Source organism: Neophocaena asiaeorientalis, unplaced genomic scaffold (assembly GCF_003031525.2).
Source record: "Neophocaena asiaeorientalis asiaeorientalis breed wild unplaced genomic scaffold, Neophocaena_asiaeorientalis_V1.1 scaffold52, whole genome shotgun sequence".
NCBI classification, from domain to species: Eukaryota; Metazoa; Chordata; class Mammalia; order Artiodactyla; family Phocoenidae; genus Neophocaena; species Neophocaena asiaeorientalis.
In genome coordinates this window covers 1,906,002-1,930,844 of record NW_020173927.1, presented here as the reverse complement: position 1 = coordinate 1,930,844, position 24,843 = coordinate 1,906,002, and the positions used below count along the sequence as shown (strand labels likewise).

The 24,843-nt window shown below is 40.0% G+C and overlaps 1 protein-coding gene across 1 annotated transcript in view; it reads left to right on the top strand.

Moving 5' to 3' along the window:
- ADCY2 (adenylate cyclase 2) overlaps positions 1-24,843 on the top strand; it is a 430,840-nt gene that overhangs the window by 203,103 nt on the left and 202,894 nt on the right. Inside the window, exon 4 of the mRNA XM_024752509.1 lies at positions 5,328-5,477. Coding sequence (XP_024608277.1) covers positions 5,328-5,477 — 150 coding nt within the window. The remainder of the gene's footprint in view (positions 1-5,327; positions 5,478-24,843) is intronic.

Sequence of the window (24,843 nt, the reverse complement as noted above, 5' to 3'; positions counted from 1 at the left end):
CCAATTTTCAATTCCAGTCTAACCAACCAAAACGCTAATAACACCCATTGTTGAGGTGGTTGGTTTTTCAATTTTCTTCATAACTTTCTGTCTTAGCTCACGCTGTCATAACAAAACACCCCAGGCTGGGTGGTGCAAACAGGAGATACTTATTTCTCACATCCCTGGAGGCTGGGAAGGCTGAGATCAAGGTGCTGATGATTCTGTTCTCGTGAGGGCCCTCTTCCTGGCAGACACCCCTTCTCACATGGCAGAGAGAGGAAGAGAGACAGACAGACAGATACAGAGAGACAGAGAGAGACAGAGAGAGTCTCTTCCTTTCCTTATAAGGACGCTAATTTCATCATGGGGACCGGACCTTCATGACCTTATCTAAACCTAATTATCTCCCAAGGGTCCCACCTCTAATACCATCATATTGGGAGTTAAGGCTTCAGTATATACATCTGGGAAGGACATGACACTCAGCCCATAATATTTTCTGACTCCACTCCTTATCTGGAGGGATTCTAAATTAGAAGAAGATTCCAGCATGTGACCTGAGGATCATTAGATGTTATAGCCAAAGCACAGTGTTTCTGGTCTATACTAAAAGGCTGATAAAAAACAGAAATCCTGAGGCCAGGGCATATAGCAAACTTAATTCTTTGGGGGTTGCAGGAAATGCTGAGGAGATGGAATTGTGATTCTCTGTAGCCATGTTTGAGAGCTCAGTTAAGGAAAATTCTACCTTGATCATTTTCTCTCCCAAGCAAGAGCATTGTTTTATTTAAGCCAAATTTGATGCTTATGAGATGCAGTGAGCTTGCTAAATATTCATTTGCAGCTCGGTTCATCAAGTTCTTATAATCCCTTTGACTTATAATTGGTGTTTTTGCATATTTATGATCTGCTTTGTTTTAAGCTGAGGACCTGTTTTAAATGCTGTACTGTCCTTTCTCCTCCAGCCCTGTGCAGTGAGCTCACAGGGAAATCATGGTTTTGAGTGATGGGGCTTCATCTGTTACCAGGAGCCTCACCCCATCCTCAGCTTGCATGTGTGCTGCCTGCTGACCTCTGTGGACATTGTAATCGGCAACCCCTAACCTGAGGTTAAGAATGGGAGTATTGAACAATTTTAAAACTCTTTAAAAGAGTCACAGAGGACCTGAGTGGTCACCTAATCCTCGTGATAATTTCTCAACTGTTTGAAGACAGTGAGCTCACATCCTTAAATGTCCATTTCCCGGGTGAAATAACCCTGCTCGGGTCAGTTGCCCTTGGTCACGTGATCCCGTTAGGAACAGCCTCACGTCCTGTTACTTTCCTCTGAATGTACGTCGATGTACCAGCATCATAGTTAAATGCTCCATGGATGTGTGGTCTCCAAACTGCAGCCACTTAAAAGAACTTTAAATGATGAAGGCGCTTTATAGCATCAAATACAAATGCTTTGTAAAGGAAAATGGTGTTAGCTGCTTCAAAGCTTACACATGTCTCTTTAGAAATTCTTCAGAAATACTTTCCCCATGCCCAAGTAGAGGGTGGGATTATGCTAGACCAATGTGCCCTGGCCCATGTGAATCAGGGCCATGTGGGTTGGTATGGGGTAATCCTGAGAGCCTGGTGGAGCCCTGCCCTCTAGTCTCTTAATTTTGTAGACTTTTGTTTCTTTGCCTATAAAATGAAATAACAAAAATGTCCATCTTCCTGGCTGTTTTACTTTCTGGACTCTTGCAAGGATGAAACAAGGTGTGTTTGGAAAGGCAAGGTGATGGCTGTGAAAGAAACAGAATCAGAGTTTGCTGGTGGGTACCGGCCTTCCCACCAGCACAGGACTGATTATTTATGCATCTCCTGAGAATCACTGACAAGTGTTGACCAATCTTCCCACCCTCACATCAAGTGAAGTTGGGGAAATGGAAAGTGGTGGAGACAACCAGGCTTCTGTGACAACTGGGCAGAGTCCGGTTTGCACAGATTCTGGATTGTGGGTCAAGCTTGATCTTAAGGCCTAATTTGAAACTTCATGGTGAACCTTGGCTGCTGTTATTACCTTAAACAATTTATTTTCTTCCAAGACATCTCTTGGGAAGATAAGTTTCTTCTCCTATTTTCTGACAGATGTGAGAGTAGCTAAATGAAGCAACGAGATAAAAGAAGACATCAAGACAGTATGATGTTATAAAATAAATCCAACATTGTGAAAATAGGATTTTTTATTGTGTGTTTTATTGTGTGTTAAACAGTCTTCTAGGAAGTAAAATGCTGTGATATTATTTTTGAAAAGAAAACCTTAACCACATCACTTCCTTGTGCCCTAGGTTTTATAGAGTCATTATATGAATGCGCCCTTTTGACGGAAAAATGCTTTAGGATATCAGTCACATATGTAAATATGTGTAGTTATTAAAATACCAGGACTAATTCTATTAACCTTAGACTATGGTATTTTAGGATGAAACAGGGATCAGAAAAATGCTTGTAATTTGATTAAATTTTCCACCAGAAGAGAAAGACCATAACAACTTGGCATTAAAACTCTTAGCTGTTTATTTCTTAAGCATTTCCTTTACATATACAAATAAAAATCTATAAATGCATTCTTTCTAATTATCTATAGCCAGGGAGGGTTCGAATTACATGTTGTTTGAAGCAATGCAGCATCCATTGACCAGATGGATGAATGGATGAATGAGTGAGCGAAAGAAGGCTTTTCCTTCCATCCCGTGACATTGCAAAGTTGCCAGGGCACTGGGTCAGCAGGCAGTGTTGTAATAGAGATGCCCCTTTCGTACTCCCTGCTGAGGGAGGCCAGGGGACAGGGGATGGCTTTATTCAGTTCCCTTGCTTACATTTGGTTCTTATTTTGGAGGAACTGAGTTCCTAAAATGTTTGCGTCTTTGTTTGAAGGCATTTTTAAGGAGAAAAAGAAGACGCTCTCATAGATAATCACAGTTATTTTTATTATTATTTCAGCTGCACCTAATAAGGAAAGAGTTGGTGCTTTCTAATTCTGGGCAGTCTGGTTTGTGTTGGCACTTCTGGTTCCTGCATTCTTTGGGTCACTGTTCTTCAAGGCAAACTCAGCAATGTCAAGGTCTCAAGAATCTTTAGCGAAGCAGATGGTCATTTTGCAGAAGCAAAGTATGACAGGACTAAATTAACCGTGCACCCCTGGGCCCGGCTCTGAAATTACCTGTGCTCAGGCAGGAAGCCAGGAAGCTCATGAGCTTTCCCACATCCTCGAAGGACTGACATCCACGGGGGTGATGTGGGAAAGGACGGCAGTGGGAAGGAACAGAGCCTGTGCAACTAGAAATGCTTGGGAGCAACACCGAAGACGAGCACACTGCTCCCCTGTTCTGTGCTGAGGTACACACAGAGCACATGCGTCACGTGTGCACATGATGTATGCACACCACACACACTACCCCAAACCACACGTTTATCCCATATATAAATTACATACGACATGCACACATCCATTACACATATCATTCACATAACACATACCATGTACACATGTGTACCACATACGTACATCATGCATGAATCACTCAGAGAGAGACACGTGTCACATGGATATATCACATATACAAATCACACACACCATACACATCACAGAAATCTTACATGCATATTATGTACACACGTGTCATGCATGTGTCATATGCAAATCACATACAGATGCATGTCACACACACACACACACACACACGCACACACACTCAGCAATGCACAGAGCTAATATTTTAATCATCGGGAGTACTACACTGTGCAGAGGGAGGATGGCATGGTTCTCTGGGAAGTCCTGTCATGGGAACCTTGAAGGCTTAGGAATAAAAATTCCCCCAAGAGTGTTTGAGTCCTGGCATGCATGCTGCCCGTGTCAGTTGACTGATGTGTTAAGCTGACCTGTATCAGTGGGAGACCCTTAGCAAGGAGCACAGAGCTTTTGGACACAGACGCTCTGCCTTTGTTGTTGAAGGGATGAGTGCCCGTTTGGTGAGAGGAAGGGTCATGTGGAGGGGGGTGAGAGCGGAGGGACATTTTCTGCAGGTGTGACCGTGCATGCCCTGCCAGACCTGTGCAGGTCTAGCCCTGAACACATGATCATCAGTTTTATTTAATTTTTACCACTTGCTCTGTGTTAATAGTGGGCCTTGAAAAGACCATGGTCATACACTGGTGGTGAGAATATCAGTGGAACATTTTCTCAGAGCAATTTTGCCATATGTATCAAGAACTTTAAAATATTCAAGGCTTTCAACTCAGTGTATTTTACTAATTGAGCCTGAGAAATGATTAAATATAAGGCCAAAGCTTTAGACACGAGGTTGACCACTGTAGCGTAAAGCAAATGCAAAGACTATTAATAAAGAATATTAATAAAGTAAGTAATAAAGTATTCTTTATTAATAAAGAATATTAATATAGTATAGACATAACTAAGTTATGATATAGTCATAGAACTGAATATTATCTAAGCATTCAAAATCCTGTTTCTACAGAATTTTCATGATCTGAAAAAAATCAGATTAAATGTTAAATGAAAAAAGCAAAGCAAAACACTGCATTCAGAATGAACTTGGTTCCTTTGGAACAAGGTAACGGTCTTGACAAAAGAAAATATGGCACCAAGTTCTTCGTGGGCAGGGCAATTATAGGTTCTTTGTAGTTTTTCTTTATATATTTTTCTCTCCCCTCCCACCACAAATTTTTGTGAACATGAACGGTTTTTATCATGAAGAGAGCAACAAGTTACATGGTTTGAAAGGTTCCTATATTCCTATATAAACAGTAAATAATGGGGAATATAACTTCTCCAGGCTCAGTGAACACAGGTTCGATGTGAGGGCAGCCTGTATCATCTAGTACCACAGTAGTGCTGTATGACAACCATGAAATCCCAGTGGCCTCGATAGTGGACTATGGGTTGGCTGAGTGTCTCTGTTGCATGAGTTCCTCATCTTCCCGGGACCAGCGGGCTAGTCTTTTCCTGATGAGACACGAGAGTGTCACCCAGAGCACACCAGGCCTTCTAAACCTGGGCTGGATCTGGCACTCGATTACTCCCACCCACATTGCATTAGCTGTAGCGAATCACATGGCTGAGCCCAGAGACAGGGGAGGGGCAGCAAAGTGACCTGTCAGAGGGCACGGATCCAAGAAGGGGGTGGAATCCTTTTCTGTTAAGTAAATAAAAATGTGAGTTCGGGAACAGAAATAAGATTAACCTCAGGCAGAATCATCTCTTTGAAGACTGCTGCTCACGTGCGTTGTGGTGTTGTTCTGTTCTCCAAGGATAAACGGTCGCCCTACTGAGTGGCTCTTTGTGTCCTCAGATCCTGGCCAACGTGATCATCTTCATCTGCGGGAACCTGGCCGGGGCGTACCATAAGCACCTCATGGAACTCGCTCTGCAGCAGACGTATCAGGACACTTGCAATTGCATCAAGTCCCGGATCAAGTTGGAATTTGAAAAGCGTCAGCAGGTAAAATGCATGTTCAATCTTACGTCCACGTTATTTGAGACATTGTTGAAATGATGTTGTCACTGCTAATGTCGAGTGTGCAGTTCATCTGCTCACGGGCATCAGAAGGAAACCAGAGTAGCCATCTGATGGCCCCGCCTGCCCAGCCTCAGGAGGTGTGCTGGGTAGATTGAATCATGAACCAACAAGCAGAGATGGCATCGTCAGACTCAGACCCAGCAACCCCAGGATCACCCACGTGCTGACAGCCCCAGCAACCACCGTTCAAATAATAATGATAATGGTTATCATTACAGTGACACTTTATTAAGACGCTCATTTTGGGTTAAAGCATATTCCTCTGTGGCAAGAGTGTGCCCCACCTGAAATCTGCCTGTGTCGTCAATAGCACTTCGTATAGGGCCTGTTTTCCACCTGTGGTGGGATGGGACGAAATGATGAAGTGGGATGGGGTGATTGAGCTCATCCTTGAGGGAGGTGATTGGAGTTGGGAGGGAAGGTCTGGTAGGGAACTAGTTGTTATAGTGTCGAGGGCTGTCCTGCAGTGTTCGATGTGGGTGATGCATGGAAACATACATCAGGGAAATACATAGGCTCTGATGAAGCACTGCAAAAATAGGAAATGGAGATAGTAGGAGATGTGGGAAGCAAAGCCATCTAGGATCCATGTGGTCTCATCCAGGATGGTGGCAAGCTGGTGAAGCAGATATGCTTTGGAGGGGAAACCAGGAAGGGGTCCTGATCTTGACATGCTTAACTTCAGGTCGTGGTGGAATATCAATATGAATAGTTTTGTTGTTTTTTTTACTTGGGTTTGTGTATTTCCGCAGGAACCCAGTTTCCATCTGTAAAGGTGATGGTTGGCATGACTCTCTGTGAACCCCTCTCTGAGCACATTCATCAGTATTTGGCACATAGAAGATGTGTTATTATTATTTGTTAAGTTGTATCGAGTTAGTCCATTTTATAATAATTTCATCAAAATGTATTATGGTGGTGAGCAAAAAAAATCCTTTAAATATTGACACTAGACTTTTATTTGTGTATGGACCGATGAATAGTAATTGGATTCCTTTTTGAAAACAGGGAGGTCTGTTTGTCATTCAACAAATATTGACTGAGCATCTAGTTTGTGGCAGGCATGATTCAAGGTACTGGGATGTGGCTGTAAATATTGCTTTCCCACTGGTATTAGCAAATCTCCCAGTTTGTTTTTTTAAAAAAAATTTGTGTTACAACATGTGTAGCAGAAGTATTCAGATATTAATGTTTAATTCTTTGGTCCCTATGTATATCAAACTCTGTGTTCCACATTAAGAGAAATAGACAGTTGTTGACGTGGGTCTGTTAACTGATATATCTTCATATACTGTACATTTATCCATGTTCAGTAATAGTTCAAATCTGGGTTCTAGAAAATTCCATAGATTCAACACACAGCACTTAGTGTTCACGATTGTTCCCTCTACAGAGTTCAGATGTTTTGGGAGAGATGGTATCCTTTTTCAAACAGCAGTGACTGGATCAGGTTGGTCCTGGCAGTCATATTTAACTTTCTTTTCCATCACTTGCACCAAGGTCAGGAAGACCTGAAATTCCAAGTTGAGGGTTTATATAACCTAATGTTTATAGTACAGATTTGACAGAGTGGTAAGTCAGACTGCTGACCTGGTCTGCACTGCTTCCTGCCCTGAAGAGACCTTGAGCAACAAGGACCAGGTGTCATCCAAGTGGTCAGGAAGGGCCATGCTTTGACCTTACATGGCTCCAGAACTAGGCCAGTGAGGCATACCTTGTGCTACAGACTTTATGGGACCATCGTGGGAGGTATTATAAGGGCATCCACTTACAAGTTTATGAAAAGGAGCCAATGATCCTTTTTAAAATAAGGAAAGAGAAAAGGGACACTTTGAAGAAGGAACTTATACTAAAGATATTTAATAAAATATAATTGGACACCACACATGTATTTTGCTACCAAACTTGGAAGTCAGCTCTCAGGATCTTGGGCCTGTAATGTAGTAGTTTTCTTGTTCGGATTCTAGAATAGAATAAATGTTTATAGTTTTTATTTTCAGACCACCGTGTAATTAAATGGGAATGAAAATTTTCCATAGTTAATAAAATCAGTAAGGTGTGATCGTACAGATTTAAGGAAAAAAATAAAAATTGGCCAGTGGCAATCTAGGTATCCTTCACACAGAGGAGCAGTCTCAGAGACCATAAGGCCTGGTGTGGCCACAAACCAAATTAAGGTGCAAGGATTCCACATGCCACTTCCTCTCCACCCGTTACCACAAACCAGTTTTAAAAAAAAATTATTGAAGTATAGTTGATTTACAATGTTGTGTTAGTTTCTGATGTATGGAAAAGTGGTTCAGATATTTATAGCTATATTTATATATATCTATATAGATACCTATATATGTTATATGTATGTTATATATTATATATATATATTCTATGCATGTTCTCTATATATCCATATCTCTATATATCTATATATATAGGTGTTTCAGATGTACAGATGTACAGCAAAGATTCAGATATATATATGTAATACTTTTTCAGATTCTTTTCCATTGTAGGTTATTACAAGATATTGAATATACCACAAACCATTTTTGCTTTATCCACAGTCACTAGGACAAACAATAGCGTCCTTCAAAGGGCTTCATTCAGGGTAGGGGTGTGTGCTGAGCAGCTACAAGATGATTTGTTTCAGCCACCATTTGGTTAAAATCTATACCATCCATTTTAATGTTATATCTGCAGTTGCCGCAGAGTGAGTTGACACTCCCAGAGACTGAGGGCTGCCGTCTTGCATAGTTACTGGGCCTCTTTCACAGCTTCAGCCCCCTGTCGTCCTTAATCCTTGGGGAGGAAGGCAAATGTCCTGTGAGCCCAGGAAGCTGTCCCTTCTGCAACCGCCCTGGAGTCTACAAATAGTTGATATTACTGGGAAGTGGCTAGGGATTCTGAAATCTTTTCAAAATTGCTCAACTCTGTACTTTCTTTTCTTCAAATTTTGTGCTATTTTTCCTAGATGCAAATGAGATGAATTTCTTGAGATTAAAAATCATGTTTGAATAAAGTAGTATTTGTGCTATAAGATTTGGAGAGAGAAGGGAATGAAAAATGTTAGCAGAGATTTTCTCAGAGTTGTACTCTTGCCCTAAAAGTGCCCTCATGGATAACCACTAAAAATCATATATATATATATATTTTTTTTTTTTAATAACTGGGAAAACTAATGCATTGCATTAGCCTTGAGGCCACCTTTGGGGCCTGAAAATGGTGAGTTTTGACTTTTGTCTTAAGTTTCACATCGTGCAGTAAAAGCCATTTCTTGTGCACCATGTCAGTGCCATAGAGGCTCTTTATCAAGCAGGTGTTTCTCCCTGGAGTGTGTAATAGACTCTCAAGAATTGATGAGAGCTGGATTCAGAGCAAAACAGGAACCCTTTCTCTTAACTGCCTGGGCAGTTGAAATAAATGTTGCCTCTGTAGGACTGCAAACTGGATTTGGTTTTTTTATAGAAAGAAAATAAACACTCTTCAATTTATATGTTGTCTTTGTTTAAAAGTAATGTAATTCAAGGAACGTTTATATGGTCTACATTCCTCTGGAGCCATCCTGTGGATTGAATATGATACAATATGTGTTTCAGTGGAGGGAGAATACTAGTCAAGTGAGGTGTGGACCCCATGTTATTCCTGGATCTGTAGCCCACCATGGGGGCTGTTAGTGAACCAGTAGGCTTCTGGTCTCTTCAGCAAAAGTGTGTTTCTTCTCTTCAGATTTCAATGGAGCAAATAAGTGGTCCTTTTGTGTCCATGGTTGGGTAGATAATAAATGTACCCATCTTTATCCTAATATGATAGCAGGTAATATTAGGGCACTACTGAATGTATTGCATGAATCATTTATGATGCGAGGTAAAGTGTAGATGGAGTTGCTGTAGATTTGGGATGCTAAAATTTGGTCCCTTTTCATGAGGGAAAAGGAGAAAGAAGGAACAGATATTTCTCTGAGTCCTCATAACGTGCCAGGTTGTCTATTCAGTTCTTTTACATACACTGTTTTATCAGTTTCCTGTTGCTGTTGTAGCAGATGACCACAAATGCCGTGGCTTAAAACAGAACAGATTCACTATGGTACAGTTCTGGAGACCAGAAGTCCAAAATCAGTCTCGTGAGTTTGGTCAGGGTATTGGCAGGGCGGGCTCCTTCTGTAGGCTTTGAGGGGAGAATCTGTTTAGTTCCCTTTTCAAGCTTCTAGAGCCTGCCTGCATTCCTTGGGTCCTAGCCCGTTCTTCCATCCTCAAATTCAGCAGCATAGAATTTTCCGATCTCTCTGTCTCTCCAACCCTCCTGTCTAATCTCTGATTCTGCCCTTGCATCTTCTTGCTTCTCTCTCACTAACCCTCCTGCCTCCCATAAGGATAATCCAGGAAAATCTCCCCATCTCGAGGTCTTTAATTTAATTACATCTGCAGAGTTCTGGGTTTGCCATGTAAGGTAACATACAGGTTCCAGGGATTAGAACAGGGTCATATTTGCAGGTTCATTATTCAGCCTACTACCCTGTCTTCTTATATATCAACTCTATGACTTAAGTCCTTTTTCCCACTTAAAACAAAGTAATTGTCAAGTTACTTGTCCAAGGTCACTCAGCTAGTAAGTGTTGTTATTTCTGCCTCTCATGTTGGTTCTGCCTAGGTTGTTTGGAGTGATCTCTGAGGATAGAGATTTTTCCCAGCCATAAAGGACTTTTTTTAGTTAACTGTGTTATTACTATTACTAGATACATAAGAAAGCATAAGACAATAGCAAACATTTACCTGGCTTATCCTTAGGTAATGCATTGCCCTGATAAGAACATATTGTCCATGAGAATGTTAGGAAGTTACATGAAAGATCATTTCCTCAAGAAGCCGCAGTGTTAAATCTGTCTGTGGCTTGGTTTCCATTCTGCAGTGGACCCTGGAGGCCACCTGAGCTGAATCTTGGTTATGTACGTCATCTTTCAATGTGACCTTGGTCAAATTTCCTAACTTCTTTTCCTCTGATGGAAGTTCTTCTACTTGATCTCTTGCCACATTTAAGAAACAGTCTTTCCAGCATCCAGAAGGGTATCCTGTTAAGAAAGTAATCAGTAGCTGGTCTTGCATTGAACTCTCATGACTTAACACACTAACTTAAGCAACAGAAATCAGCTGCCACCCTGGCCAAGCCATTGACTGTGCTGAGGCGGAGTGAGGGGGGCGGGTAGTGATTGATGCCGGCTATACCATCTCCTGAATGCCCTCCATAATAAGTTCCCTTCTTCCTTGAAGCAAACAGATTGAACAGAGAAATGTTCTGCTTTGTCTGCTAGAACACATGGGGAGTCTTGCCAACACTCTTAACAGTCCCATCTCACCACGTTCGGAAGTCTACTTTTCACGAGCAGAATAGACATTGCTGCTCACACGGCATGACTCTGCATTTCCCCCAGTTGTCTGTCTGCATCTGAGTTGGTACATGGAGTCAAGAGTGAAACGTCTCACAGCAATGCCTCTCTTTTTTTCTTTTTAACATCTTTATTGGAGTATAATTGCTTTACAGTGGTGTGTTAGTTTCTGCTTTATAACAAAGTGAATCAGTTATACATATGTCCACATATCTCTTCCCTCTTGCATCTCCCTCCCTCCCACCCTCCCTATCCCACCACTCTAGGTGGTCACAAAGCACTGAGCTGATCTCCCTGTGTTATGTGGCTGCTTACCACTAGCTATCTATTTTACGTTTGGTAGCGTATATATGTCCATGCCACTCTCTCGCTTTGTCACAGCTTACCCTTCCCACTCCCCGTATCCTCAAGTCCATTCTCTAGTAGGTCTGCATCTTTATTCCTGTCTTGCCCCTAGGTTCTTCTGACCACTTTTTTTTTTCCATATATGACAAACCCACAGCCAACATCGTCCTCAATGCTGAAAAACTGAAACCATTTCCACTAAGATCAGGAACAAGACAAGGTTGCCCACTCTCACCACTCTTATTCAACATAGTTTTGGAAGTTTTAGCCACAGCAATCAGAGAAGAAAAAGAAATAAAAGGAATACAAATTGGAAAAGAAGAAGTAAAGCTGTCACTGTTTGCAGATGACATGATACTATACATAGAAAATCCTAAAGATGCTACTGGAAAACTACTAGAGCTAATCAATGAATTTGGTAAGGTAGCAGGATACAAAATTAATTCACAGAAATCTCTTGCATTCCTATACACTAATGATGAAAAATCTGATATTAAGATTCCTAGAGAAATGGAAATAAAAACAAAAATAAACAAATGGGACCTAATGAAACTTAAAAGCTTTTGCACAGCGAAGGAAACCATAAACAAAACCCAAAGACAACCCTCAGAATGGGAGAAAATATTTGCAAATGAAGCAACTGACAAAGGATTAATCTCCAAAACATACAAGCAGCTCATGCAGCTCAATATCAAAAAACAAACAACCCTATAGAAAAGTGGGCAGAAGACCTAAATAGACATTTCTTCAAAGAAGATATACAGATTGCCAACAAACACATGAAAGAATGCTCAATATCATTAATCATTAGAGAAATGCCAATCAAGTAATGCCTCTTGATAAAAACCTAATTGGGCATTGAGAGCCCAAGAAGAGTTCAAGCGAGTGAGACTTTCTCACTGCAGTTCCTGAAGAATGAAAGCAGCAAGTTTCAGTATAAATGTTATTCCATGATCTTTGGGTAGGATCGTGCACCCAGCGGAGACAGCAGAAGATGAGAAACACAAAACATCACATGGTACATACAGTTTGGTTCAGATAAGCTGACCCCAACTTGCAACCTCAAAGGTTATGAGTTAAACTTTTCTCCCACCCCATCCACTTTTTTTCTGTTTTATTTAATAATCACTTGTGTCATTTTTTTTCTTTGGTATCTCTTCCTTGATGGAGTCATAACTTGTATCATTCTTGGTGGCCACTTGTTTCCATTTCATTAAGTGATGAATTACAATTTTTTCTCTTGGTATCAGTCCCTCGATGGAAAGGGCATAGTTTATGTAAGTCACCACTTTTTCTCACCACTCACTAGTGAAAGATCGAATGATGTAGAAGATAACACTTATGTTTTGCTTGGAAGTTGAAAAAATGAAGAGTTGAGATTTCACGTGAGTTCTCTTCCCAGTGTTTGCCATTCGAATGCATCAGAAAGAAGTTAAAGAAGGCATGGATATATATACACTACCAAAGGTAAGGTAGATAGCTAGTGGGAAGCAGCTGCATAGCACAGGGATATCAGCTGCATAGCACAGGGATATCAGCAGTGCTTTGTGACTGCCTGGATGGGTGGGATAGGGAGGGTGGGAGGGAGGGAGACACAAAAGGGAAGAGATATGGGAACATATGTATATGTATAACTGATTCACTTTGTTATAAAGCAGAAACTAACACACCATTGTAAAGCAATTATACTCCAATAAAGATGTTAAAATAAAAATAAAATAAAATAAAATTTAAAAAAAAGAATTGCTTTAAGAGTTTGCATGGCATTGTATACTATTGCTTGCTTAAATTCTCTCAAAAATCAGATATTATGTATCATTGAGAAATACCAGGGCAAGATATTTTGGGATGTTACCGTTTATGCCATGATGCTTATAGGAGCTTATAAATGAGAAATGAAAATCAATTCCAGAAAAAAAATATAAGTAACCCTCAAATTATCAAGACTGCAATATTTTCTGATGAGTTCTTTAGTTAGAATGGATGAGAACACTACATATTTTCAAAGACTACAATGAAGGTGATGCTGTGAATGTGTACTCTGGCTCCTTTAAGGAGGAATCAACAGCTGTAGGTCAAAGATCAAGGGGAAAGAGGAGGAAGACCATTGGAAACAATGTCAAATTTTGATGCCTAACGAAGAGCATCACTTCAGGAGATTAGTAATAGGAGCTGAAAATAGCATCAGTGTTTATTCTTTTAAAAGTTAGACATCCTGTTCCAAAGGAAAAAAATAAAGTATGGTTACAATAATTAATCAAGCAATGTATGCAAATGCCTATTTATATCATGACAGTAAAAAAGCTAAATGGTAAAATAAAACCTCCAGAAGTTTTCTCCCTGTAAGACCCTTGAGCAAAACCCCAATCTAATGTCCATTGTGAGGAAGCCACTCACCTGTCTTATTGGAGAAACACCTGGGGAACATTTATATTGCTCCAGTTTATCCCAAGCTAATGTTTGTTGATAATACTAGAGAAGCACACAAAACAACAACAACAAAAACAAACAAACAAACAAAAAACAGAAGATGCACCCTCAGGAGAGCATCCGGTTTTGATATTTCTGGCTTCTGAAAGTTTTCAGTTTTTCTTGGAGACAGCTTATTTTTTATAGCCTGTGACACAGTAGTTTGATGCTTGCAAGATTGTATAATAGGAAAAGCATAATGTAATGGAAAGACTCAAGTAAGTTCAACATCATTTGATGTGAGTAAAACAAACCCAATAAAAAAGAGTTCTAGGATCAGTCCTTCTGGCTGCAGTAACCATTCTTCTGGTATTTGTCACACACGGGAGAAAATGTGTGCCCTACTCCAAAATCAAAGTCAAATGTCAGATCTTCTGTGATTGCAATCATAGTTTTCTTCCTGAAAACGTAGTCAAAGATAGTCCAGTATACGTGTTAATGGGGAAAAAAGGCATTTGGGGCTCACCAGCATGGGGCTGATTTCAAAATATTAAAGTTTTTGAATTTGTGTTTAAGAGTCTATTGCCATAAGCATAGTCACAGATAAAAACACCTCCCATCGCATTAGGGCTGTGCTTGCTGAATCAAGGCACTCCCCAATGTTTATAACAAATTGAAAACTATGAGTTAGGAGCTTTAGAATTTTGTTAATGCGTATGTGTTTTCAGAAGGTGTTATTCTTTGGAGTTTTCCCTTTTTAAGTTGTCTGAGTATCCTCAGAGTTTTAGGAAATTTTGTTCTTGCGCTTCTCAAGAAGAATCCTTTGGTCTGTTATTGGCCACTTAATATATGTATGTTTTTGGATGCGAAAATTCCTCCCCCAAACCTATGTTTTCCATAAATGTGAAAGAATGTAGGACTTTATGATACACTCAGGAATGAAATATGAGGAATATTAGAGGTAATGGCGTGCATATAAACCTGTGCATAAACTACTAAATTAAAATAAGGTTTTTACATATATTCTTCTATTAAATACAGGACTTTGAAGACTATGGAAGTCCCTCTTATGTATCTAAACTTCTATTTCACAGTTTTTTCTTCGATTATCTGTTATGTGCCAGGGGATTCACCCAGGGAATAGAGTAGTATCTTAGTAGAAGACTAAAGGCCCCTGTTGTCTCTGGGCTTACCTTCGAATGGCAGGAGATAGACCATAACTGTCGGAAGGCAGAATTTTCATGAGAAGATACAAAAAGATAATGTGACAAAGCTTAGAGAGGTACGTAGAGTGGTGCATTGGAGAGGCCAGTCAGGGGGGCTTCTCTGGGGATGTGACAGTTGAGTTGCAACATGAATCACAGGAATATGCAGCCCTATGATGACGTGATGAGAAATGCTCTCAGCAGAAGGAGTGGGCCTACAAAGGTCTAGACTTAGGACCCTGATTGGCCTGTTTGAGGAGCATAAAGGTCAGTGGGATCATTGGGAATGAGAAGAGAAGAGGGAAGGAGACAGCAGTCAGATACCAGACCCCACACTGGGCCTCACAAGGTGTGTTAAGGTCTTGGGAGTTTATTATACATGGAGTGGGAAGTCACTGAAGGGTTTTAAATAAGGCAGTGATGTGAACTGGCTAACATTCTTTTTATTTTTTTTTTTTGAAATATAGTTGATTTACAATGTTGTGTTAATTTCTGCTGTACAGCAAAGTGATTCAGTTATATATATATATACATTCTTTTTCTATATTCTTTCCCATGATGGTTTATCACAGGATATTGAATACAGTTCCCTGTGCTATACAGTAGGACCTTGTTTATCCATCCTATATATAATAGTTTGCATCTGCTAATCCCAAACTCCCAATCCATCCCTCTCCCCCACCACCTCCCCCTTGGCAACCACAAGTCTGTTTTCTATGTCTGTGAGTCTGTTTCTGTTTTGTAAATAAGTTCATTTGTATCATTTTTTAGATTCCACATATAAGTGATAGCATATATTTGCCTTTCTCTGACTTATTTCACTTAGTTTGATAATTGCTAGGTCCATCCATGTTGCTGCAAATGGCATTATTTCATTCTTTTTTATGGCTGAGTAGTATTCCACTGTATACATGTACCACATCTTCTTTATCTATTCACCTGTCTATGGGCATTTAGGTTGCTTCCATGTCTTAGCCATTGTGAATAGTGCTGCTGTGAACATAAGGGTGCATGTATCTTTTTGATGGATTGGAGGAGGAAGGAGGGTTAGCAGGGTGACCCATTACAAGCTATGGCAGTAGTCCAGACCTGAGCTAAGAGCAGCTTGCGTCAGAGTGGGCAGATTCAGGACCTATTTTGAAATGAAACCAGTAGGGATTACTGTTGGTTAAATGTTGGGTGAGAAGAAAAGAAAATAATCAAGAGAGATGCCTAAGTTTGAATTCCAGCAACTGGATCATGGTTGGTGTGCCACTTCTTAGATATCAAAGTCTTTGGAAACAATAGTTATCAGGGGGTGGAGTAGAAATCACGAGTTGAGTTTTCAACAGTTAAGTTTGAGATACCTATTGTATGTCCCAGCGGAGATGCCTAGCTGGCAGTTGTAAATGAAATCGGGAGCTGAAAATGTAAATTTGGAAGACATCAGCATATAGTTGGTATTCAAAGGATGAAATGAGAACCCCTAGGGAGAGATTAGGGTTAGAAAAGACAAAAATGACTCAGGCCAAACCCCCAAAGCGTACCAATATTTGAAAAGAGATAGAGGGTAAAGAGTTAGCTATTCACTGAGAAAGATCACCCATTACATGAGAGAAAAGCCAGGAAGTGTGGTTCAGTAGAAACCAAAAAAGGAAGTTTAGGGGGATAGCAGTCAACTTAGTCAAATGCTGAGTCACAGAGGGCAGAGTGTGAAAAAGTGACCAATGGTCTTGGCAGCATGGCGGTCGCTGGGCAGAGGGGTTAAATTGAACGGGAGGTGAGGAAGGGCATGCTCTGAGTTTTGACGGCTCCTTTGACATGTGTAGCAGGAAAGGGGAGCCAAAAATGCGGAGCAGTTTGTTTGGTCAAGACTTTCTTTACACAAGATGGAAACTGATGTTGTCTTACATGCTTACTGTGGCATCTCTGGCAGTACATTTTAAGCTATTAATAGTTTCTGCTGTATTATATTACATAGTTTTCCCAACGTGTCTTTCTTTATTCTGAATCATTGAATCATTCTCAGGAAGGGATGGGAAGAGGGATTGATTGATTTTTCTAGAAAGGCAACTCAGTTCCTGGATTACAGTTACTAAATAATCACAGCTGGCTCATGTGTATGCTGGCTCATGTTCTGGTAATAGCTACTGGAAAGTTTTGAACCCAAATAGAAACAATGAAAAAGAGTTTTTTGTAAATAGGCAAATAGTAACAACATGGAAACCATGAAAGGGAACAAAAAAGTTGGGAGACCTATGGGTAAAGTAAAGAGGATGAATTAAGACAAAAACTCAAACCTCAACTTGGGTTAACTATGTTTTAGAAATCCATTAAAATGAAACCATAAGCCTAAATGTTAAAGGAAAAATACTTCATCCTCTTTGCAAAAAAAAAACATGATTACATATCAGTGAATGTGCCATTATAACCGTATCCCTGGGAGGATTGCTACCCAGAGTGTAAAAGTTTCAGGATTTCACAGTTTTACTAAAAGTATAATTCTCGTTATGGAAAAGCAAGACTAGGCATTTCACCTGAAGATAAAAGTCCATCAACAAGCCACGGAATTATTTGAATTGAAAAGCACAAACAAAGAGCAGTAGATGGCAACTTCAGCCACCTCTTAAGATTCAGCATGAAAAGGCGGTAGCAGATACACTGAGATGTTCTTACTATTGTCCACGGACCGCCACACATCTTGATTAGCCAGATTCCAAATGACCAGAGTCCAGGGAATAATGTTTGGCCTCAGAATGGAATTTTCTTTGTTGTTGTTTCCAGTCCTGTTTTAGGCTCCTTTCTGGCACCTTGTGTGCCAGATGACTTCATTTTCTAGAGGAGTAGTGTAGAGTAAGAACAGGAATATTTTATCATTGACTCAGACCAATCTGATGGAATCTAAGGCCCACAGGCCACGCAGGCATCTCAGCCCTGAGAGAAATGGCCATTCCTTGGACAAGCTTTGTCGTGTGAAATCTTTGTCACTCAGGGACAAGATCCAAAGATTGGAGGAAGAAAAGTGCATTAAAACAAAACACAAAACCCACTCACATGATGCAAAAGGTGGCACGCGTGAAGGTGTCCTTGCCCAGGCTCCTGCTAATGGCCTTTCCCATCCACAGGTCACTGGGTCTCAAAATGTGGCCGCCATCTTGGCAGCTGCCCGGGAGTTTACCACCAGACGAAGTGACTCTGGGGTTCATTTCCAGAGGCCTACCTGGGGCCCGCTCCTGCCATCCTGAAACCTGACTGTGAATCCTTTGGTGGCAGGGCTATTATTTCATTATTTTTCTTTGTATTCTTAGAACCTGGTACAGTTGCCTGCATGGAGTAGGCAAGGACACGTACTATGACACTCCAGATGTGTCAAGACACATCCGTGTGTCCTGTGCTGTCTCTCTCCCCCCGCCCTTCTCTTTCTACATTCAACCTTTATAATGCAATTTTTTTTTTTTGCGGTATTTCCTGTATCTCGCGAGATTACCACCACCCTTCCTTTTTATATATATTTTAATTAGAATTTTCTTTGATTTATTTTTTGCCTTTTATTTTTCTGCATAGACTGGGGGGTATCACTTTTTTCAGGTTCTTAAATATATTCCTATAACTTTCCCATTCGGAAATGTTGGATTTCTCTATTTACAAACTGTATCATTAACTCAGTCAGCAAAGCTTTTAATGTTTTCTCTGCAGAGATCTCACACAGTCTTAATAAGTTCATTCTGAAATTTTTATAGGTTCCTGTGAAGAGGTTATTTTCTTTTCAGCATGACTTTTGTCTGTCTATGAACAGTATGCTGTATATTGTAACAGTATATTGTTGGGATGTGTGTTTATCTTGTGACCAGACCCTCAGGAAATTCTCTATTTACTCTAATAGTGCTTTCTTCCTGATATGATAATCACTTTCAAACTACACTTTATGTTTTTATATGTTTAATTTTTTTACGTTTTCTGGTATCAAGAGCTTCCAATACTACACTGAATGACATTGTTCTATGGGGCAGTTTTCTTGGTGCCTGTGCTTACAGGAAATGTCCATCATCTTGTCTTTCACAATTAAATACACAAATTTTTTTAAGTGTTTTTATTTTTTCTACCTGCTTAAACATTTCTTTTTTAAGCCATGGCATTTTGATTTTGCTTTTAAATCTAAACTTATGTTTGACTTTAGAGAGATAAATATAGACCATTTGCATTTGTCATCATAATGGTTACACCATATCTAGCTTCTCTCATTCTGTCTCCTGATACTGAGTGCTGTTTCCTAATCTTTTTTTATAGTAACGTCATCCTATTTTGTATGTCCTTTCCTTTTTATTATGATTTGTAAGGTGTCTGCTTTATTTCTAATGTATTTTGTGAACATTTTAGAATATGCACCAACATTTTAGCATTGTAATTACTTTTTATCGAAGTGGTCCCAATAACACATATCTATGTTCTTCTTTGCTAATTAATGTTCCAGTTTCTCTTATTTTGAAATTAATGCATAAACTAAGAAAAAGTCATATTTGCTTAGATATCTCACGAGTGTCTTCATTCTTGTTCCGTTTCACTCACCACTAAACTTCTTGAGAAAGTAGGGACCACTCTTTGTTTCTCTTTCCTTTTTACCCATTTCCTAAGTTCACTACCCAACTGCTATCAAAACTCACTGTTCAGCTGAAAACACTTGCTAGATTTGAAGGTATTTGCATCCTAAGTTTCTGCAGTGTTGACTTTTGTTGCCAATATTTTTTTGGAAAAAAATATTCTTGGAGGGAAAAACAAAAAACTTCTCTCTTGGTTCCCGTTACCTGGTACCACTTGGGTTCCCTAACTTTTTTCTCTCTCTCCACATTTTTGGTAGACACTCTTTCCCACCAAGCATACACACATGTTTGTAAGGACTCTACACGGAGACATCTTTTCTCCATATTTGTCTTGGTCAGTTTTCAGCTCATCACACATTTTCAGTCATTCTGTCTGGATTGATGGCTCTCAATGCATTAATTCTGGCTCCATCTTTTCCTGGGTTCTAGATGCATTTTTCATTAATACCACATACTCAGAATGTCCGAACCCCATTTTAACCCAGACCACACACTTTGTCTGTGCTTTCTCCTTTGAATATCCCAAAAAAACAATTGCTCTGCTGTGTCTTTTATATTTGACATCCCCACTGCCACCTCTTTTGGTTTTTCCTGCACCCTGCCCTCATCAGATTCATGTCATATTAATTCTTGAAAGGCACGGTTAGTATCAGGGCAAAGCTGAACATGTAAACACACTGACCTGGTTAATAATGCAGTGTCCTTAACAGCTGTTCTTTGAACTGTTTGCTGAGAGGCAGTATTGTGTAATTGTTGTAAGCATGGTTCTGTTTCCTCATTGTTGATTTTGAATCCTTTGACACCCCTTGATACCTGCATGACTCAGGGAAAGTTGTGTAACCTTTCTGGTCTTTGGTTGCCTCATCTGTAAAATGGGTGAGTTAGTTAGTCCAGTCAGGTTGCTGTAACGAAATACCATGAACTGAGTGGCTTGTAAACAGCAGAAATTTATTGCTCGTTGTTCTGGAGGCTGGAAGTCCAAGGTCAGGGAGCCAGCATGATGGGGTTGTGGTGAAGACTCTCTTGAAGTGGTTGCAGACAGCTGACTTCTCCTTGTTTCCTCACATGGAGGAAGGGAGTTTCCTGGAGTCTCTCCTATAAGGACACTCATCCCAACTGTGATGGCTCTGCTTTCATGACCTGATCACCCCCAATGAACCATCACACTGGAGGCTAGGATTTCAATGTGTGAATACCAGGGGGACACAGACATTCAGACCAAAGCAATGGAGTAATGACATTACCTACCTCAGTAGAACTGTGGGTGTCTTATACATTTTTATTATCATTGAGCCAGGGGCATGTTCCCAATACATATGCATGTGTGCACACACGTGCTCCCCCCCATGTGTACAAGTACACATATATAATATATATATTTACTATATATATATTTATATATTCATATATGTGATCACTAAGTTTGTATATTTATACCTATTTATAAATACATGTATTTCGAATGTATATATTTAGAGTATATTTATATGCATTCTGAATTCCAGATGGCCTAAAGAGAGTCCACAGAAGGTAGCTGACACTTTACATCAGGACTGAAGGACAACTGAGGCTCATGTGATAGGGTACTGGCTTCACTGGGGAGTTTTGAAGAGTGATAATAAAAACAGAACGAGCATATGCATCTTCAAAGTCCTGTGGGAAAGAAAGAGCCAGGAGATATTTTTTCAGCTCACAGACTATGAAGAAGGAAATGTTGAAAACTGGGGAGATTAAAGGATGTCCCCACCTTGTCACCAGTGAGAGAATGTCCAGTTTGTACAAGAGCTTTGGGAGGGAAAATGACTCATGTATCAACAGGTTACCAGTGAACAAATTCCCAATCACATACATTACTTTCTTTCTAGTAATATCTTTATCCTCGTCTTCTTTTAAGCCATCATTTAAAGATATTTCTTTATACTGAAAAAATGTATATACGGAAACTATAAGATACTTGAGTTATGAGCCTGATTCTTTGTTTATTCAAGGACAGGCAGTCCAGATATCCACGTTAGACTCATTTCTATGCTGCTAACATGTCAGTACTAAGAACAAGGAGAGAAATTCTAAAAGCTTCTGGAAAGAAGGAAACAAGGATAATTGCTGTGGGACAAGAGTCAGATTTGCATTTCTCATAATCAACACCAGATGTTAAAAAACAGTAGAGCAAAATCTTAAAAATACTTAAGGAAAGTATTTTGCACTTCCATTTGTTCACCAAGTCAAACTACCATTCATAAATGGGCAGTGTGATTTTTAGGCACACGTAGGCTCAGAAAATGCAACCCCCTACAGGTATAGTGACATGGAAATTTGAGGATTTCCTCCAGTAAAACAAATAAAAATGAATTCAAACAAAAGAGGGGATAAGAGAAACTTTGTGAGCCAAGAAACTGGTAAAACTTGAGAATTCATACTAAGTAATAAAACTAAATAATTATAGCTGCCTAGTGTAAAAATAACACTATTAATTAGAAGAGCAAGAGGAGCAAAATTCAAACACTTTAGAAATCAGATGATTTCAGCTTGGGAGTTATTGGGTTGAGGCTGTCTTATCTTGTCTAGAAAAACTGATTTCTTCTAGAACGTAACATTTAAAAATAAGAAGTGGTTTACCCCATTGCTTTCAGTCATAGTGATTTTTTTTTTTTTTTTTGCTGTACGCGGGCCTCTCACTGCTGTGGCCTCTCCCGTTGCAGAGCACAGGCTCCGGACGCGCAGGCTCAACGGCCATGGCTCACGGGCCCAGCCGCTCCACAGCATGTGGGATCTTCCAGGACCGGGGCACGAACCCGTGTTCCCTGCATCGGCAGGCGGACACTCAACCACTGTGCCACCAGGAAAGCCCCATAGTGAATATTTTTAATTTCAAACAGCATTAAAGGGGAGAATTAGATTTTTATATTCATCAAAGCAGGTCCTGTGTTAAATTTGAAAAACTCTTTAAGTGGTAATTCAAAGTTCATTGCAAAGGAAAAAGGCATTGCTTATGTAAGGAAAAGCCATCCTGAATTATGCAGTTTCAGTCTGAGGCTTTAATATCTTACATCCATGTGCAAGAAAATCTCAATTTAAGGACCAGGTGAAAAGAGCTTATTACATTTGAGCTGTGAAAGTCAGAATCCCCTGAAGCATGTTATTCATGTCAGCATTATTGGTACCTACATTTACATAACATCTTTCATCTGAGGGAACCGAATTCTTTATAAATACCATAAATATCGCATTACGCAGAATCGTCTCATGCTGTGGTGTTTTTGCCATACATACATGTGGCAGGGAATTACTGAGGTTTTAGCAAAAGGCTGTGCAGATGGGCGATTTCACCCAAATTCCTGAAGGCAAGACTCAGGAATAGGCTTCATTTGGGAATAATTTGCTCTTGGGAGCATTTTTCTTTACTTCCACGTGTCCCAGCGTCATCCTCCTGATGCGTTCAGCCTGAAGCTTGCCTCCTGTAAAAAGCTAGTGTAAGAAAGTTCGGTGGTCTCAGGAAAGGTTGAGGGCCTCCATTCTAACCAGAATCTCCTCACTGAGCAGACCCTTCTGTCCTTCCTTGGAGTGTATGTGTGCCTTTCAACTTCTAACGTGGAGCCCTGCCTGATTGTGTGACCGACCCTGGACACGTGTTTTTTGTTTGACTTGGTTGTTGGTTTTCAACCTCCCTGCGCCTGGATTTCCTGGTCTGTAAGAATGCGAATAGTGGTAGTAATCTGCCCCACCCGATGGGGCTGTTCTAGGTATGAAGCATGTATGTCAGGGTTCTGGAGTATCACTGAATGGTAGCCAGCATGCAGTGCACCTGGGCCCTTAGTCACTAGGTGGAGGTTGTGTGGATCTTAAACCTCTCAGGCTTCTGGTCTCTGTGAGCTGTGAATGGACGGTTTTGCACAGGGATTCACCTACTGCATGAACACTGAGAAGTACCCCTGAATATTAGGCGGAAAATTAGCCTCAATCTAAACTTTTGGAAATCTGCAATGCTTTTGACACTTCTTAAAAATTAAGAAAGTAACAACTATAAGAAGATACAGAGGGACCAAGAATGAAGGCTGTAAACCAGCTAGTATGTTGCTGGACTTTTGGCCTCTTAATTGTGCCTTCTATTCTCTCTCCACCAGCATTTGGCAACATTTTAGAAGTACATAAAGTTCTACAAAGAATCATCACTTCTAATTGCTGCAGATCAAAGTGTCCTTGACTTTTTTTCACATCTTTATTGGAATATAATTGCTTTGCAATGTTGTGTTAGTTTCTGCTGTATAACAAAGTGAATCAGTTATACATTTACATATGTTCCCATATCTCTTCCCACTTGTGCCTCCCTCCCACCCTCCCTATCCCACCCCTTTAGGTGGTCACAAAGCACCAAGCTGATCTCCCTGTGCTATGCAGTTGCTTCCCACTAGCTATCTATTTTACATTTAGAATGGACTTGAGTGGCGGGAAGCGGAAGCTGGGATGAAGTGAGAAAGTAGCATTGTCCTTGACTTTTGATGTTTCCTGATGTTGTTCTCTTTTTCTCTCTGCATCGAAATATTTCAAACTTAAAGTGCAAAGCAAAGGGACAAATAATCAGACCCTCTGTCTTACTCTCACTTCCCCTTGGAGGGGCCCAGGAGAAAGGCACACCTCTGGGTGATTTCAGTGCTCACTGGGCTTCATTTTCCTCATGTGTAAAACGAGGGTTCTGAGCATCAATAGACTTCCTACCTGCCTAGTGGCCCGTGATTTTACACTTTACCCATCTTATTTTCAATATCTCAGAAACCTTCAAAGATAATTCTATGACTGGTTTCCTTTCTTTCATTTTGACTGCATCTCAAGTTCTGGCTATGATTTTGAGTTGTTGCCACTAAGCTTTTAACTCCTTCCTATCTGTGGACATTCGTTTCTATCCCGTGGGCATGGCATTCATTTCTCATGGCACATTACTCCTATTTTATTAGCTAATTACTTTCGGGAATTTTAGAAATTCGTGTATGCTCATTACAAGAAGCTCTTCAGAGCAAAGCAGCCACTTAAAATAGTTTCTTAAGTTCACAGTTATCTTTGCATTTATGAAGGTGAGTACTACTATGACATAATGGAAAAAGTACTATTTAGACTAGAAGTATATTCTACCAAAACTATCATCAATTGGTGACCCAAGAATGTCAGTATTCTTTATTCTAGTCATTTCAGATAATGGACACCCTCACCAAAGCACATTTCCTGACAATAGAAAAAGGCAGAGTTTCTTAATAATTTAAGAAAATCTTTGTCAAATAAAATGCCTAGGGACAGAAAGACTAGCTTATTGTGAGAACTGAAACATATAAAATAAAACTAATCTTGAGTCATAAAACTTAGACATTTTAAAATATAGATAAAAT